This window comes from Scheffersomyces xylosifermentans, assembly GCF_036884685.1.
Source record: "Scheffersomyces xylosifermentans strain CBS 12540 chromosome Unknown RJT20scaffold_4, whole genome shotgun sequence".
Taxonomy (NCBI): domain Eukaryota; kingdom Fungi; phylum Ascomycota; class Pichiomycetes; order Serinales; family Debaryomycetaceae; genus Scheffersomyces; species Scheffersomyces xylosifermentans.
The window spans coordinates 1,140,594-1,159,244 of NW_027042942.1; the positions used below are offsets into that span (position 1 = coordinate 1,140,594).

The 18,651-nt window shown below is 40.3% G+C and overlaps 5 protein-coding genes across 5 annotated transcripts; 1 reads left to right on the plus strand and 4 right to left on the minus strand. All coding sequences in view use genetic code 12, as the record gives it.

Annotated features, from left to right (window-relative positions):
• Positions 1-502: 502 nt before the first annotated feature.
• Positions 503-2,684, minus strand: HSP60 (chaperone ATPase). Its single transcript, XM_064917236.1, has one exon. The coding sequence runs from the start codon at positions 2,418-2,420 to the stop codon at positions 702-704; it is 1,719 nt and encodes a 572-aa protein (XP_064774463.1). The 5' UTR covers positions 2,421-2,684; the 3' UTR covers positions 503-701.
• A 1,345-nt stretch (positions 2,685-4,029) lies between these two features.
• RJT20DRAFT_135140 (uncharacterized protein) lies at positions 4,030-5,327 on the minus strand (the record flags this gene model as incomplete). Its single annotated transcript, XM_064918375.1, has 4 exons — positions 4,030-4,373; positions 4,464-4,557; positions 4,678-5,187; positions 5,229-5,327. The coding sequence occupies 4 exons, from the start codon at positions 5,325-5,327 to the stop codon at positions 4,030-4,032; spliced, it is 1,047 nt and encodes a 348-aa protein (XP_064774464.1).
• A 1,917-nt stretch (positions 5,328-7,244) lies between these two features.
• Positions 7,245-9,129, minus strand: CRZ2 (Crz2p). Its single transcript, XM_064920162.1, has one exon. It carries the CDS (start codon positions 9,023-9,025, stop codon positions 7,700-7,702), a length of 1,326 nt encoding a protein of 441 aa, XP_064774465.1. The 5' UTR covers positions 9,026-9,129; the 3' UTR covers positions 7,245-7,699.
• A 3,400-nt stretch (positions 9,130-12,529) lies between these two features.
• Positions 12,530-14,430, plus strand: RJT20DRAFT_44214 (uncharacterized protein). Its single transcript, XM_064920164.1, has one exon. It carries the CDS (start codon positions 12,715-12,717, stop codon positions 14,230-14,232), a length of 1,518 nt encoding a protein of 505 aa, XP_064774466.1. The 5' UTR covers positions 12,530-12,714; the 3' UTR covers positions 14,233-14,430.
• Positions 14,387-15,602, minus strand: RJT20DRAFT_44197 (uncharacterized protein). The gene has a single exon (XM_064920163.1). It carries the CDS (start codon positions 15,297-15,299, stop codon positions 14,541-14,543), a length of 759 nt encoding a protein of 252 aa, XP_064774467.1. The 5' UTR covers positions 15,300-15,602; the 3' UTR covers positions 14,387-14,540.
• Between the last annotated feature and the right edge of the window lie 3,049 nt (positions 15,603-18,651).

An 18,651-nucleotide genomic window follows, 5' to 3' on the forward strand; every position in this document is an offset into this window, starting at 1 on the left:
AGTGCAGAACGCAAATTATGGCATATAGATGAGGTAGAGATGTTATGGTAGATGATATAGCATAGCTTCGTGTTATATATAATTGCAAGTAGGAAGATGAGTAGATGATAGCTGTGCTACGGTAATGTAGTAGTTGGCAAGAATTTGGCAAAATTATGTCATGTTGACTGTGGGTGGTTGGTAGGGGGTAATGAAAAGACTTGGTCTAATGTGATTTATTATTGTATATGGCTTAGCTAGTTTGTGCCAGATATGGCTGCGAAATTCATATATTTTAATGAAAGAATGAAAGAGAAGTGTTTTGACCTAATCTGACTATATTAGATCATTACATTGACTGCTGATTGCCTGCAAATACTTCTACTAATACTCGTTGATACTTAGTCCATTTTTTGTAAGAAATGAAAATGTAGTCAATCAATATTTCAATCGGTACTTCCTTATTACTGAAACTCCCTGAAGTCGTCAAATTCTCTTGCTACAACACACACATCCATTATTATCTTCAACAACTCCATATTATTAGGCTATATACAACGATTATAGAGTTCATATATAAATATCCTCTCAAATGAGAGCAATCCTTTTATGCTAACGTCAACGCATGAAGTCCTCATAATCAAACACGGTGTGATCGTTCGGTCTTCTAAAATGAGACTATATCATTCTCTTCAGTGTTAACTCCTACTACCTCAGTTCATTTAGAACATACCTGGCATACCACCCATACCACCGGCTGGGGCAGCTGGAGCGGCACCCTTTGGTTCTGGAGCATCGACAATAGCACACTCAGTAGTGGCCAACAAGGAGGCGACACCACTGGCATCAACCAAACCGTTCTTGACGACCTTGAATGGATCAATGATACCAGAAGCGATCATGTTAGTGAACTCACCCTTGGCAGAGTCGTAACCTCTGTTGAAGTCAGGATCGTCATAGATCTTACCAACAATAACAGCGGCTTCTTCACCAGCGTTTTCGATGATTCTCTTTGCTGGCTTGGTGATGGCAGCCTTGATGGCTTCAACACCCAATTTTTGGTCAAAGTTTGGAGCGTTAGCCTTAACTTCATCCAAGATTCTGGAAGCCTTGATCAAAGCAGTACCTCCACCTGGCAAGATACCTTCTTGAACTGCAGCTCTAGTAGCATTCAAGGCATCGTCGTAACGGTCCTTCTTCTCACCGACTTCGACTTCAGAAGAACCACCGACCTTGATGACTGCAACACCACCAGACAACTTGGCCAATCTTTCTTGTAACTTCTCCTTTTCGTACTCAGAGGTAGCAGCATCATCGATGGAAGTTCTGATTTGCTCACAACGAGAAGCGATGTTGTCCTTGGTACCTTCACCGTTCAAGATAACGGTGTCTTCCTTGGTGATGGTGATGGAACCAGCAGAACCCAAAAGGTCTACAGTAGCGTTTTCTGGCTTGATGTCAAGCTCCTCAGTGAAAACAGTACCACCGGAGAGAATGGCAATGTCACCAAGGGTGTTCTTTCTGTTGTCACCGAAGCCTGGTGCCTTAACAGCACAGACTTGGACTTGACCTCTCAACTTGTTCAAGATACAAGCGGCGAGAGCCTCACCGTCAATGTCCTCGGCAATGATAAGAAGAGGTCTTCTGGTTTGGTTAGACAATTCAAGAGATGGCAAGATGTCTTGGATGGAAGAGATCTTCTTCTCAGATAAGAGAATCAATGGGTTCTCGAATTCAACCTTACCGGACTTGGTGTTAGTGATGAAGTAAGGAGAGATGAAACCACGGTCGAATCTCATACCTTCGGTAACCTCCAATTCGTCTTCCAAGGTCTTACCTTCCTTGACGGTGATAACACCTTCCTTACCGACTTTCTCCATGGCAGAAGCCAAGAGGTGACCGATGTGTTCGTCACCGTTGGCAGAGATAGTAGCCACTTGAGCGATTTCCTCGGAGGTGGTGATCTCCTTCTTGTTTTGTTGCAAGAAGTTGACGACGGCTTCGACGGCAGCTTGAGAACCTCTTCTGAGGTCCATTGGGTTACAACCGGCAGCGACGTTCTTGACGGACTCAGTGAAGATGGATCTTCCCAACACGGTGGCGGAAGTAGTACCATCACCAGCACTTTCGTTGGTCTTAGAAGCGACTTCTTGCAAAAGCTTGGCTCCCAAGTCCTCGAACTTGTCCTGTAACGTGATAGACTTGGCGACAGTGACACCATCCTTGGTGATCTTTGGAGCTCCGAATGGCTGCTCGATCAACACATTACGACCCTTTGGGCCCAAAGTGACGGAGACAGCATCAGCCAAGGTATTGACACCCTTCAAAAGGGCGGCTCTGCCCTCAACGCCGAATTTCAATTCCTTGTGGGACAAGTTTCTGGCGAATGAAAGCGACGACGAAGCCGATTTGATGAGCGAAGGACGAGTAGCTCTCAACATTGTGTGGGGGATGAACAGGACGGTAAAAAAATGGGTTTACGGTATTAACTAGTGGAATAAAAGCGGCTGTTACTGACACGAAGCGGTAATAGCAAGCTTTCAGGGGGAAGGGGATACAGAGTCGTGAACTGGATGACTTTCAGCGAATTGAACACACAAACACACAAACAAACAACAAATAACTACAACTCAGAAGGAAGAAGAAACATCTTTAAATCATCAAAAAGTTTACAGCCATCAGACGTTCCCGCCATAAGAGACAGCGGTTGTGTGCCGCCGAAAAGTGGGAGGTGAAAAGTCGGAAAGTCGGAGAATCGAGAAAAAAATGGGGCCTGAAGAATTTTCCAGAACGTTCTACGGGTCACGTGGAAGAAGGGGGGTGGATAGATCCATGCCGCAGTATTAGGAGGTCAGTTGTAGTGGAGGTGGTGGTGGTAGAGAAGTGGTAGAGAAGTGGTGGTAGAAGAAGGAGTAGAAGGAGTAGTAGTAATGGTAGTAGTAGTAGAAGGAGTAGAAGTAATGTTAGAGAAAATAGAGAAGTGGCAGTAGAATAGTAGAGAAGTGGTAAGATTAGAAATAGAGCAGTAGTAGTGCAAGTATTTTTATTAGTAGTATTTCTATTAGTAGTAATTTTAGCAGTAATAGTAGTTACAGCAGTAGTATAACTACCATTCTAGTTTTTCATCGTCGTACAATATTATGATATGATACAATATATACACTTCTTATCATTAGTCAGAACTGAAACATTTGAAATACAACTTACAATGTATATACATATACATTTAACATCATCTTGCTTACTCATATCTACTTAACCTGGTGGCTGGTGAGCTCGCTTGAAATCGGAGTCCGGAGCAAGAAAAAAGTCCGGGGTGGGCCAATGTATGGAGGACCAGATTGAATGATGTAGTTGGGTGTGTGTAAGACTACTTGTATGTTGTTCTTCTGGTGTGTTTAAATAGAATGTGCTTTGTTATTTTGTTGTTGCGTAACTCTGAAGTAGTTAACCAGTAACTTACTTGTTGTAGATAACCGCCGAATGATGCTTATTTTCCGTAGTTCCAAGTAGGTATTACCGTACTTATTCTATCCAATATTGGATCCACTTATATGGTAGCGCCGCATATATTCATAAGTTCAATAGTCCATGCCAATTGTTTATCCCATTAGCAAAATCTTTCAAAAATTTTATTAGCAACCATGTTCTATATATCAAAAACCATTCCACGCAATTTTAGATAGCCGTCGTAACCTGTATTTAGCAGAAGTCCCATATTTCTCCCGTTCAAAGATTGCACACGAATTTTGCAGCTACTCCAGCACCAGAAGTATACGGCCGCCTTCCTATTTTCGATACCTGTTTATAATCATAGTGCAAACACAGTGGTGGCAGTATCTCAATTCTTTCAAAAACACTGCCAGATTTCTTGATGGCCTAAAAGACCATCAGTTCAATGAGATCTTTCAACAAAGAAGTAAATATGGCCCATAACTCAGCCGTGCATTAATAGGTATTTCTAAAATGCATGTTGATGCCATACCTTGGTTTTCCATAGGGATGCGTGTAGTCTATCGGAAAATGATTCCAGGTAGCTTTCTTGGTATTTTAAGTCATCAATTGACTTTGCTTTTCTTGGCTTCTCTTATAGGACTCATCTAAATCAATCATAACCATATCAAGCTTGCGGTTGAAATAAATATTGCGAAGACTATTTGGCAATTCGGTATTTGCAAAGTCTTCAGTTTCTATATCGACTAAATCCAAATTCCATAAGTTAGGAGGCAAATGTACACTTGTCATTAGACGACAGAAATTACCTCTACCCTCCATTTTCAACTCCCTTAGCCCGCAAGGGAAAACAAAGTTCGAGCCAATCATGTACGGGAATCCAAAGTCATAATTCGATGAAGGATTTGAACCTTGATGCGGTTGCACAAAGCTTAATTGCCCTGTGAAGAGAAATAAGTGCAATTTTCTAAGACTGGCCAGATTCTGCAAAGACCTCACCAAAGTGCATACTGAATTCTACTTGTCATTACTTGCTAGACATCCCACTTTTAATATCAACCCTGCTAGCGCATGATATTTGAAGATTGGAATAGATACTATTTTACTAAGCTGCAAGGCACATTCCTTCAAGTCATGTAAGTCATTGGTTTCGATAAATTCACAGTCCAAAACATTAAGCTTAAGATATAGTTCTGAAATTCCGCAAGGAAGATGAAGAGTAACTTTGTCTTCCCTGAGACTTACTTTGGCCATCCATTTTTTCAAATGAATCGGTAATGATTTCAAGTCAGAAGCATTGAAAAAGACTTTTTCCACATCAAGAGCTGTCAAGTTAGGGAATAGCTCTCGATATTTTGATAAATCGTTTACATTGAGATAGTCAAATCGCATCCTCCTCTTGTTCGATGGAAGATTTTTCTCGTTATATTTCCTCTCATTGTATATAATGACAGTCTTTATGTTATTCACTTTAGGAATTGCCGTCCGGCTACTATTCAAATACAAAGTTACTGGCACTCGAGCTAAATAGCGATAGATTGGATAATACAAAGGTACTAAGTCGCTATCAGTAACATGTATCTCTGAGTGCAAATTCTTCAAAGGTTTTCTTCGATTGAAATCGCGTAGATCACTAATAGTGATTTGAGGATCTCCACACAAATATGTATCGATATCCGATGAAGTGTATCCAATCCTAAACCTTAAAACAGTCAATTCTCTTCTTATTTTAGATGCAAAACCTCCTTGCGGGCCCTTTATGCAGCTTAAAACATCCAAAGTATATATATATGTACATTCCTAAGAATGCTTTCCAACGACTCCTCGGGCAACCCACCATGTATCATAAACAACACCGCTCGTTTCTTACGTTTGATATTAAATCTGGAAGACATTTTAAACTAGCTTTTTGTGGCATACAGCTGTAAAGTTTTGCAATGTTCTTATCTTCGTTGTGTTCTTTTATATTTGCGAATTCTTTTATTTACGAATACGCCACACTAGATGCAATATTAAGTAGCATTAAGTCTGTTCATGAAGGTTAAAATGGCAGTTCTTCCTCCTGGACAAGATACCCCGACTAGCCGTTCAGAAATTTGAAGCAAATACTTTATAAAGGTATTTTCTTAGAACTTCATTCTATAACACGTATTATCGCATTTCATAAACATTATTGGTGCAACATTATTTGATTGGAATGGATTATGAAGATGATGGCCAGGGAAGCAGAACTATACAATCTCCTATTGTATGGATAACATTCATTTCACCTTATGCACTTTAATGTTGCAAAGATCCTATTCATGTGGGTGCAAAATGGCCACTCCCAACAAGGCAACTCATAGCGCACACAGCGTTCTAGTCCCCCACCGGCACTGAATCGTTAGCAATCTGCCTGTAATCAAAGAAGGAGGCAAGTGGATCCTCGCTGAGCCAAAGGTACGCCTCAGAATTAGTAACAAATCAAAACTTGGAGTAAGACTAGGCATTAGCCGGCAATTACTTGCAATGAAATATGCACTTAAAGGTCAGAATAAATTCAAACCCTCTCTGACGACCCGCATCTACCATCAAATCACGTTACCCTTGACAGCACTCAGATATTCATGTGGAAACTTCCTTGCATTATTCTTCACGTCAGAGCCCCTATCTCTATCGTCGTCTAAATCATTTATCACAGAATATTTTATTGATGCCAAGGATTTGCGCTGGTGAAATGCCGCACAATAATCGCAGGGGTACCTAGTGATTAAATGTTCAAGACACTTCATACGTACCATTCACTAGTCACCAGTTGGTGCATGATACGTTATGAGACAACTGGATGCCTCAGGCTGAGTAAGGGGGGTCACCGTGTAATAAAAAATTTCAATAATATGCATAAGTCTTTCGAGAAACCGTATTTTCTATTGTCGAAGAACTTTTTCTCTACTTTCTTTCAGTAAAATACAACAATGGAACTTCAAGGTGGAACCACAACTAAAATGTAACACCAAGGGTTAGAACTACCTTCGAAAGCAAGATTTAGCGAGGATGAAATAGCCAAACAGAATATTTGTTTAATTTTATTGAAGAAGAAGTAATGGCGTGACTTCTATGTAGCCATTTGCTTCCACCCTTAATACCAAAACAAGTCCCCATTAATACAACTTTAAATCCCAAATCGCCTACAATAACATTAGGCTTAAAAATGCTTGCAACTAAATTGTCTGTATAGTGATGTCGTATAATTTCGAGGTTGCAAGGTGTCAACATCAACGCCGTTGTGGACAATCTTTGATGTGCGTTAAAAAAGATCCACATTTGAAGTGGGCTCATAAACCGCATTATAAATCCCAAACAATGGGTAATGATCATCACAATTTGACGTAGGTTCTTTGACGATGCAAGGATAAGAAATCACTCGTCTTTCAAGGCAAGATGTTTACTTCAACAATGAAGCAATAATATAGGCACCTTCCTAGATTTGACACAAAATGTGAAGTTGGATTCATCTGGTAGCGTCTCAAGATTGATGATAGTATAGAAACTATACCAAATTGTTGGCAGCCAAGAGCTGTAGATGTGTATCTCTATCAGTGAAGCCCGAGCTTCCATTTCGGCAATTTCCAATGTAGAAATAACTCTTTAAAAGTCTCCAATCGAGAAGCGAATGAATTTTGCATCACAACAAATGACCACGTAGTACTAGACAATACCCTTAATTCTATGTTTAAAAGTAGCGAATCAGCAGTAACCCAAAATCCAAGACTTCGAGACCCTTTACAAGTAATATAATTGCTCATAATCAGGGCACTTTATTAAAGCTTCACTTTACTCCTTGCATCGTAAAAACAGTTCATTGAACGCAAACTCGTAGACTTTAGACTAAAACCCCCGTGCCCAGTTTACCCTTCATGGCTTTTTCAGAAACTCGACGTAGAGAGGGGCTGCCATTCCAATATTCTAAGCCATAATAAAGCCAGTTTCAGTTTTGATATTGCCCTCTACAACAAGTCCCCGCTTTACAAATCATATTACCCAAGATGATATATTATATCAAGACTATGAACCAGTAACTAAGGAAATAAACATAACAATAGGGAAACGACATCTTAATACCATCCCACTTCAATAAATATGACACTGTAACCACAGGAGCCTTGTAGAAGCATATCAGAAGAATATATAATCGACAAACCAAACCAAACTTCAACCAAGAACCAGGAAGCAATGCAAAATCAAATAAAAATGTGAAGAAATGAAGTTAGAGCGATTTTTACCTTAGTTACTTGCTCTGGATGAGTCGGCGGATTAAGCTGGAATTGTCCATGTAACCATCACTGTTTGCAGCGATCTGGTCCATTTGACTTGCAATGGCAGGGTGGTTAGGATCCAAATTATGGGTATAGGTCATATCTTTGCTTCCGCCTTCTTCTAAGCGTTTGGCCTCATCCATCAATGGACGAATACAGAGCCACCCAGTCTCAGTCCTAAAATGACGAGACAACGCATCACTCCTAGCAAACTTCTTACCGCAACCCCATTTTGTAACACCGTCTTGTAAATAGCCCTCACATTTGAAGTTTTTAACTCCATTGTGCAAAAGTTCATGACGTTTCTTATCATGACTACGAGCAAATGTCTTGAAGCAGTGTGTACACTTGTATGGCTTATCCGTGGAATGTGTCTTCATGTGCGATTTTAAATTATATGGCTTCAAAAAGACCTTTTGGCAAACATCACATGGATAAGTTTCTGGGTTTGAGCCAGGGATAACCTCCACTTCTACAGATGGCTTTCTCTTTCTTCTCTTTCTCTTGAGAGAAGGAGAGATTGTGTATGATACCAAAGACGAGTAATCTATTGGTGCGCTTGACGCTTGTGTGTGATAACTGGTATATGTGGCCAGTAATGATGAAGAGGCAGATGATGTAGAAGAAGATGAGGAAGTATTTTCCCTAGTTATATCGTGGATTGATACGGGGCTGATAGGGTACAGAGGTCTTCCTTGATGCAAAGGCGATTCTCTAGAGCCATTTTGAGCCGTCGACGGCAAGATAGGCAAAAGAGCACTGCTGGTGTTAAAATTAGAATGGTAACCAGGGAAGCCTGTCAGGCCGTTACTTAAACTGTTGCTTGGTAATGGCAAAGTGTTACTTGAGGCCGCAGATGAATAGTATCCAAGCGATCCAATAATCCTTTGGTTATTAGCTGGGGGAGGATAAGGGGTAGGAGTACCCGTATTTACCGAACTATAACCAGTGTTGGTAGTGCTATTAGTGTTATTATTATTACCAGTATTGTTATAGTAATATGAGTAGTAGTAATCGCTGGAAGGTGGAATGTAAGATGTAGAACTTGGGTAGTGATAAACACCTGCTGCACCTCCAACAGTTGGAGTTGCTGAGGGAAGCAACGAAGGAGGAGCTGGGGGCGGTTGAGTACCAGGTTGCTGTGTATTTTGGTTCACTACATAGATCGACGGAAGTTGTTTCGATTCCGAGTTCTGATAAACGATACTGTTGGTAGATAAAGGACCCGACGATCCGGAAATTGGTGGTACCATGCTGCTTGTTGGGTAGTAGTCTTGGTAGGAGGAGTTAGATGCCATAGCTAGCGGCGGGTACTGTTTGAATCAATAATTATTTGTACAAACTAAACAACAGTACATGTAAGCGATTTTCGATATTTAAACAGCTAATTAATTTCACTCGCCCTGTCACTTGCACTATTAGTGGAAAGGGGAAGTTTTAGTTATACCTCTGTGGAAAAATTCTGATATGTTCACTACAAGACACTACTTGGTCCTAAGTAACGATTTATGTCCACACTAGTTTTATTACTTTCAATATACAAAACAATCGCTGTCCGTATACTCTACAATAATCCATATTTTTCCATCCCACAGGATTATGTACATTATATATATCAAGAAAAAAAAGGATTTCCCTGTTACCTGTCAATTTGTGCTCAGGCATTTTGTGTCGATATAAGTGAGTACGAGCCCTCAAAAACAAAAAAAAAAAAAGGAAAAAAAAATAAATGGCGGTTAAAAAATAATGAGAATTGTATTGGGACTGGAAGTGTGGGCTGTGGGTTCATCGGTTGTCGATAATGTGGTGCTGGGGAAAGAAGTTGGAATAAAGGAGGGACATGTAGTATGGGGTCAGTGAGAGATTGAAAAGTTGGTATCGATCCGTTGATGGGAACGGTCAGCCGTCTTTTTACAGTGGACAGCAAATACGTAACCGCATCGTCCACTTGATTACGTGATACTGATTAATCCGCGTGAAAGATAGCTACGTCAGAGGCATAGTAAATAAAATCGCTCGGTCCGAAAACCTAAATGGGTTTTATCATCAAGGTAGACATTTAAGCTTGTATAAATTTAGATCTGTTTACCAGGGTAGTTGTCTATGACGACATAGTTCCGGTGATTTAACAGTTACAATCAAGTCCCACCTGCGGTTTCCAAAATCCATCAATATACGTAAACCTGTTTGATCTTTTTCTATAAATAATATTTTTTATTTTTCGATCAACAAACATTGCCTCACCATTTTGTGATTGGTCGACATTTCCCCACTTTCGTTCGCACAGGAGTCGATGCCCAATCCCACGTAGGTTTCTTCCAAGTTTAGGGGTGGTCTATCCTGACGATATGGGCATTTTTGGCTACATCCCCATCGTTAGAGGTCTCTCCAAGAAGGTACAGACCTGACCCCACCAGACCTTCCAAGAACTCCAGAAAATATTAACCACTTTGATGCTCTTCTTAACATAAAAAACGCCTTTCTGATTTTCTTGGCACTGGCTTTGTCGGGGATTCAAAAAATCTCTTGAAAAGGCGACACAAAATCATCTGCACCAAAATTCCATTTATTGGAATGAAAACGTTGTGTCATTGGGCCCTCAGGATCGAGCCAACACTACAATATCCTATAATTCGACTAAAATAGTTGTGTGATAATATTATATCTGCATTACAATGCACACTTGTTTGCCGTGTCCTCGTACGAACTACGAGCATATTGGTCGGGTCGACTATTGCCACAGGTGCCAGTTGTTGTTCGATCCGTTCACTTTCGCTTGTAGGTAACACTAGATAAGCCCCACCCAGGTGGACTCGGACGAATACGTCAAGATAGAAAACTATCGATTATGTTTGGTTCAGCCATGCCGATTCCAGACTCACATTAGACATAATGTCTGATTTGTCATACAGACAATATTTCAATGCCGGATGTGAACTAAATTTCCCGCAGAGGTATATCGGATAGGACCACACCCGATTAGGAAAATCAAGGCATTTAAAGTCGTAACGTAGATGAACAGAACAGCTACGGGGAGGTCTCCGAGACTAAGCGCTAGCATAGCAAGCGTCTATCCACCTTTCTACACAAGGGCTGAGTGCTTTGCGAACAAGCGGATGTACAATGTCTAAATTTTGTAGAGATAAAGGGGATTGATGTCGGATGCATATAACTGCCCCATGCTTCTCCCAAAGTTTAATTGGCCACGATTAATTTTCTCAAATTGCTCTCCACTTGAGTGTTCCATCAGTTCCTAAAGGTGGGAAAACAAACATGAATGACACAGCCTTCCAATTTCAGGACCAGTAAAGAGACCGGAACGTCTACTCTCCCTGCTTTTGGAAATTTCTAATACTGCAATTTCCTCAAGCTATGCCCCACAGAGACCCACGGAGGCTTTTACAGTTGTTTTCAACCTCGTTCAAGGTACAGCCCCCCTCGAGTACGACAACACGTTTTGTATTCGAACTCTTGTTGCACTGTTTGGCCCAAATCTATCAACGCACTCATTATGAAGATAGATCCCATCATATACCCCATAGTTCAAACGTCAACTTAGCCATCCGTCTATCTAACCCTCTGCAGCACTATTAACTTCTTCTGCCCCGTATTTGTTGATTAAGCCATTGCCAAGAAATCTGTATGTACGCACTCAGATTCCTTCATGAAAAGCGGACAAGAAAAAACGCACCTGTCACTTAGATAATAATGTACCTTAACTAGTTGAGCAGATTCGGCATTTGAACTTAGGATATTAGGGTGTATCGGCTATTTACAGTCAAGAGGATAAGGTTACTAGTTTGATGTTCTAGATCGTGTACAATTTATTGTCTTAGTCCCTTAGCTATACTACCGATATCTCGGTTCAAAACAATAGTCCCCGCGAATGTGAAGAACAGGCGCGGGGATAATGGAATTTCATATGGGGATTCCGAATGAATCTACGTCTAATTCAGTGTCCAATTCTCACTATACAACGAAAACCACTTGGCATTTTGATTAAGTTATATAATTAGGGCCCATTGTCCCGAGGGCCCGTGACGGTTACTGAAGATAATAGATAAGAAGATTACAACCGACACTATGATGCAAAGTTAACTAACCCCAGGGGTATCCTTAATTGATTTGATATCAATTGGCTTTTACGACTACAATTGCGGCTTATTCAATGAATGTACTCGAAAGGGTTCATGTTGATGTTGTTGTTGAGATCAGCATTGGGATCAGACCATTACTACCCCTTTGTTATGTTGTTAGCTGAAGCCGAGTACCTGTTATGTATCGTGCCAAGAGCTTCCATGCGCTACTCAGAACTAATCACAGGCAATTTTGTACATACGACATATGGTTCAATGAGAAATGCAAATGGGGCGTTCAACTGTGGATTAACATTTATTAAGGCGTGCTGCTAATCGAAGATGTCGGCAACGATACCAGAATTCCGAATCACGTGATCACTATCAATTTAACATTCTCATCTGAAGTTGATTCAACTACACGACGCCTCTGTTTCCCAGAGGAGTCACAGAAGACTCCAAGTCATCACACAAACTCCACCACCTACCCACCACCTACTAACTCGCTTCCTGCTAATCGCATACCATTTTTCTTGGTTTTATCATTCCCTAGCCGGCTCCAGCTGACAATGCACTTGGAGGTAGCACTTTTGCGATAATTAACCTCCCTCGGCCCTGTAAACGCATACCACCCCAATAATTTCCTGCAGACTCTACAACCAATATAAAGATCATAAACCCATTTTTAACTATGTTAGCATCCAGCTAGGATAGCCAATTTAAGATATTAAAAGATACGGCTGACAAGACTCCTCGTAAGATCTACTGGACAATGGATAGAAAAATTTTCTGAGGTTTCCAACTCATTTATTACGTGTTAAAACTCAACATAAAAGGCCCTGGACCCCCTACAATTGCTAGTGTGAGGATTAAAATTGCACCCAAATTTTCGCATCTATTCATCAATTGCTATGAGCAGTGATTTAGAAAAACCCACCGAGACGGTATCGGAAATTCACTCCTACGACGGAGAAACCGTGAAAGACAACGACTCGTACGATGGAGCTTTTGCCTTTGTCAAAAAGAACCAGCTTGCGGGAGCTGAAAACTTGCTGGAGAGCAACCAAAAGAGAGTAGTGAAGAAACTCGACTGGCACATTCTTCCTGTGCTCTGTGCCATTTACTTCCTTCAATTCCTCGACAAATCGTTATTAAACTATGCTGCCGCCATGGGAATCAAGAAGAACTTGGTGGGAAACGAGTTTGCCAACTTGTCGACTATTTTCTATGCTGCTTACATCTTCGGAGAACCATTCGTAGCTTATTTGTTACAGAAGTTCCCATTGTCCAAGATCCTCGGATTGTTCATCGTCTTATGGGGAATTGTGGTTGCTTGCCATGCTGCTTGTAAGACATACGCTTCTTTAATGGTTGTAAGAACATTGTTGGGTATTTTCGAGTCTTCCTCTGCTGTGTCACTTATCATCATCAGTGGAATGTACTACACTAAGCCGCAACAAGCAGCTAGAATGGGTATCTGGTCGGTAATGGCTGGTAGTGCAACCATTGTGGGTGGTTTGCTCTCTTTTGCATTCCAACATGTCCATACGACCCGTTTCCTATCATGGCAGATTCTTTTCTTGTTCATGGGTATTATCACGTCTCTCTTCGGTGTCTTCGTAGCATTCTACTTGCCAGACAACGTTACATCAGCCAAGTTCCTTAACGATGATGAGAAGTTGGTCATTTTAGAGAACATCAGATCTAACCAAACCGGTACCAAGAGTAAAAAGTTCAAAAAGGAACAAATAAAGGAATTGCTCTTCCACGACAAGTTAACTTGGCCATACTTCTTATTAACAATCACATCTCAGATTGTAACTGGTGCAATTGGTACTTTCAGTGTCACTATTACTCTTTCCTTTGGATTTGACAGTTACCAATCTGCTTTGCTCCAATTGCCAGTCGGTGCACTCATCATCATTATCATTCTTACTGCTACTCAATTGGTGGCTCGTTATGGTCATATCACCTACATCATGGCTTCAATGTTTGTGCCAACTGTTATAGGTTGTATTGTGTTATTATCTACAAACGTTGCAACACACAAGGTGGGTAATCTTTTAGCCATGTACTTGCTTTATAGTGGATCGTCTTGTATTACCCTTATCTACGCTTGGATTAGTGCAAATACTGCTGGTACTAGTAAGAAGTTCTTCAGGAGTGCCATGACCATGATTGCATTCTCCATTGCTTGTATCATTGGACCACAACTTTTCCAAGCTAATTCGTACCCAGGATATCGTCCAGCCAAGATCACTCTTTTGGTAACGCAAGTTGCATGTATTCCAATCACTTTCTTGGTTGGTTATATTGCCAAAAGAGAGAATAAACTCAGAGACAGCGAAACTGAGGTCGAATTGCCAGAGAACTTTGAGTTCTTGGACATGACTGACATTCAAAACAAGAACTTCAGATACACCTATTAATGGATTTTGAAAACTCTTCATTTAATGCTATATACTAATTAACTAATAACTAATAATGACACTGAATCATGTCACGAAATCACGACACTGACCTCAGTGGATATAATAATAAACATTTCACATTAATGTAAAATAAGGCTGGGTTCAACCAGAAATAAAGATGAGTAGCGTTCAGAGTCAGCAACTTTCGCTTTATTATATTTTGTCTAGGCTTCCATCTAATACCATCGTTATAACAGAACAAATTGACACTATTAAATTGAAATTAAATCGCAGTTAATGTATTCGCGTATTGTTCTGTAGTTTGTTTAATCGTTTCTGGTGTTCAACAATCTCAAAATGTAGAGGAACAAGTTGATCACATCCAAGTACAATTGAAGGGTACTGATAATCTCATCATCCAAGTGGGCTGTTTTCATGATGTGCTGGGTATCGATGATAATGTAAATACTGAAGATAACAGCACCAAAGCCAGAGTAGATCATCTCGGCTGTCTTGGAGCGTCCCGGGAAGAAGAACATCACAAATCCCCATCCGATCAAAGCCCATAAACCCATACTGACATATCCTTGCCAGCTGGTGAAGTCGTATTTGCTTTGGAAAGCAAAAACAGTAAGGCCAATAAAGATGATGAATGTCAACAATAATGCTTGCACCACGATATCGGATTCAACCATGGAACAAGAAAGTCCAATTCCGTAAGCTTCGCATAGGGTGAAACCGGCTAGTAATATCAAATTCGTAGGGTAGGATCTTGCCTTAATGTAAGTTCCAATAAGGAACCCAATTGTTCCTACTATGGATACTATGAAAAGCCACATGTTGTTGAAGCACCATGCTTGAAGTGCTGGATTGGATCTGATTATATAACCGACCAAGACGGTTCCCAAGAGCTGAATGGAAAGCAAAGCATAGACTTTTCTTATGAAGAGCTGACGAATAGGCAATTCACATGAAGCGACATCTACCGAGTACTTGAAGTCGTCTGGGATGTTATCACCCTCGGTTCTAGGGGTATTGTACGAAGGTGGTTCATCTGATTGTAAGGCAGCATAAGGTTGACTCATTGTATTAGCTTTTTAAGTGTAGAATATCAGATATGAAGTAGAGACAATGACTGTTGTGAAAGTTAATCGATTAACTATACTCTGGTACGATATATAATGACTATATCTTATAATCTATATCTTCCAATATATATCTTATACTAGATGAATTCAATTAGAACACTAAAGAAGAAGAAAGAACAACTGAAAAAATATTTAATTCTTACTGTGGGTTAGTTGCTGTCATAGTTAAGGGGAGTTAGGGTGGGGTCACGTGGCGGATTGTGCAGGGGTGAATGACGCTAAAGGCTGCAAAACGGAATAGGCGAGGGACGCAAATGGGGCGGGAGGCGCAAGTTGGAGGATGGTGGGTGGTAGGATGGTGACATGTGGGAGGTGTAGTGGGATGGTGTGAGGAGGTAGAAATAGATATAGAAATAGAAATAGAAATAGAAGGCTAGAATGCTTATTGAAGGGTACTGTAGAAAAAGAAAGCCAAAATAATTCTGAACAAACTGTTAGGTGTAAGTAAGGTCCTAAAAACTATAGAAAGAAAAATATGGAGTAAGTTAGTGTGAGGAGAAATGAATGTTCAAAATAGTCTCTTTCCATTGTACGCTTAACGTCTCATCGTATTTGGGTAAAGATTTTGCTCGAGTCAACGTGGAGCGGAAGTTTGCTCTTAGAACCCAAAAAAGACATCTGGAATGGTATTATACGGGCCCTGGATAAGCGAGAATTGATAATTTTATACAGCCCCCCAATAATCTGAACAATAGGCTTTGCATTTCTTAAAAAATACATATATCGAAAACCCCAGTATAAATGAGATCATTGCATGTTACGTCGTCAACCTCAGTTCAGAGATAAATTTGGATAAATTTTTCAAAATGACGTTTTTGCAAAAAATAGACAATGTTTTAACAATTATAGGCAATTGTATTACGATATATGAGGAAATGATAGTGTAGAGAACGAAATGAAGAACCGGACGAATAGCTTCAAGTATTATTATTCACTAGTTTGGTATGCCTTTCACATCAAATTACAAGATTACACATCAAATATATGTTCCAAGCGTATAAATCGAAGTTCAATGGGTTTTTGGTACATCATCATCATTAAGATTAGGAAGAGAAACCAGCCCTGATTGACCCTCCCAGCTCCATAATCAATAGTGGCCCTTATTGCACGTTAATACCATCTGAATACATCGCTAACATTGTTTTCAACTTAAAATGGTCAAATCTGAAAGAAACAGCTGTTCAATTCCAAAAAATGGTTATCGCCTTTAACTAATCCACTACTCCCAACGCTTCTCGTAAGTGGATGCAAATGTAATCATATATAGGAAACCGACTTCAATACGAATTTTCTAGGTCTGTCTATCTTAAGCCACACAGTCCACCAAATTCAAAAAAAAAAAAACGAATGTCTACACACTTAACCCTACCTCTTATCTTGTCCTCCCTTTGTTGCCTTTCCTCAAGTCGTCAAAGCCCTATTTCGGTGATATCAGTTGAACAAGCCGAATAGTTCTAGTAACCAACTTGTCCACAATTCAACATATCCTACCTCTTATCCTACTTATTACCTACATACCACAACCACCGCCACTACTCTATCATAAACCCGAGTAAGAACAGAGTCCCAAATCACCGTATTGCATGAAATAAGCCACTCTTCTCCGGATGTCGCATAATCTCAAACCTGTTAAAACCGTTAACTCAAAGACATCCTAAAGATAAGATATTACTTCATTTATTTTCTTCGCTCGACATGAGTTGCCATATTGATTCTCAGATTCCATATACTGCATCCGACAGCGCCAGTTATAATTACTGTATGATTCCACAGTAACCAGATAAGATAACCAGTACCTCGTGGCCCGCATTAGCCATTATCGTATATCAATGACGGAACCCAAGATACGGTGTCCAGTTATACACAGCCATAGAGTAGGGAAAGAACTACGCATACACACTTAAAATTACACACCGAACAGGGTTATGGATGATAGTAGTAGTAGTAATAATAATAATAATAATAAAAATGATGATAGTGAAACCGTCGTGTCGTAACAAAACCTACTAATAGCACAGCTTCAGCCAAGCACGTCTTACGTCACAACGCACGAAATGTGTCCAATGCACTCCGTAATTACGTAATTGGGCCTGTATAACCAAAACCATCCAACGGTCATTACAGCACGAACTAACCAGGGAACTCCTGGAACACCACTTCCAAGACAATGCGTGTGCTAATGCGAATTCCAAATCCATCAAGAGCTCCAGCCACTATCCACAGTGATGCTTAGGAACGGCCGATGCGGACTAAGGTGCATGACTAATGCACAACTACTTTTCACAATTAATGCTTCAAAACCGCTAAGGTACGCAAAAATGGCCCCAACCCATAGTGAAGTCACCATGTCATCAACAACATCCAAAGGGATGGGGACGACGGCCAGATAGTGTCAAAATAATATCAACAGTCCCCTATTTCCCCTACCAAGTAGTCCTCGATTCTAAACAAAATATGGGGAAAGAGGGGTACCCCCGTAATAATCACCAATTATAACTCACTCCTTATCTGCAACAACCAGGTTAGTTATGCATGTGTGGACAAGAGTTGAGCCCGAACGCTCAAGGGGTGGGGATTAAAAACGGTTATTTTTCACCACTTGGAAAGTTGATGATCATTTTTGAACAATGTAGCCCATTGGGTAATGATTACCGGTAGTTCTCCACCTATAGATGAGGAATTTCTGTGTTAGGCAGGAGGAGCACCAATTGGCCGGTTTGGGACTGTGGAGACAGTCTTGTGTTGTATGAGAATTAATCAATAGCTAATCAATGATGTGGTTATGTTCGGATTTCCCTGAGTATATGGGAAGGGCTACGTAGTACCTGTCATAATTCAATGGTTTAATGAGCATATATAATTTCTATAATTGGGAACCCCTATATAACTAGATAAATAAATAAAGAACTGATGAAAAAACAAAGAAACAAATAGAACCAGTACCGAGTAAACATGAATTATTATAATACAAGAAGGCTTACCCCTCTCGTGCTGTTTCTTTTCACCTCTGTTGAAAACCAACCTAGCAACAACACCGATAGCTCCTTCTTCTTTTAGTTATCTTCCCCAGATATCGTAAAACAATAACAAAATAAACTTTGTTGTAACAATTAACTCTATACCAGTATGAGTAGGAAGTTGATTTCACCCAAGAAGGAGTACGTCCAGTGCAAGCCATAGACATAGAAATGAAGGGAATTAAAAATGATATTGCACCCACAGCTTAGAAGGTCAATGATGGAGGGGGCATGTAAATGATGTAAACAATTTGTGCATAGTGTAGCAGTAG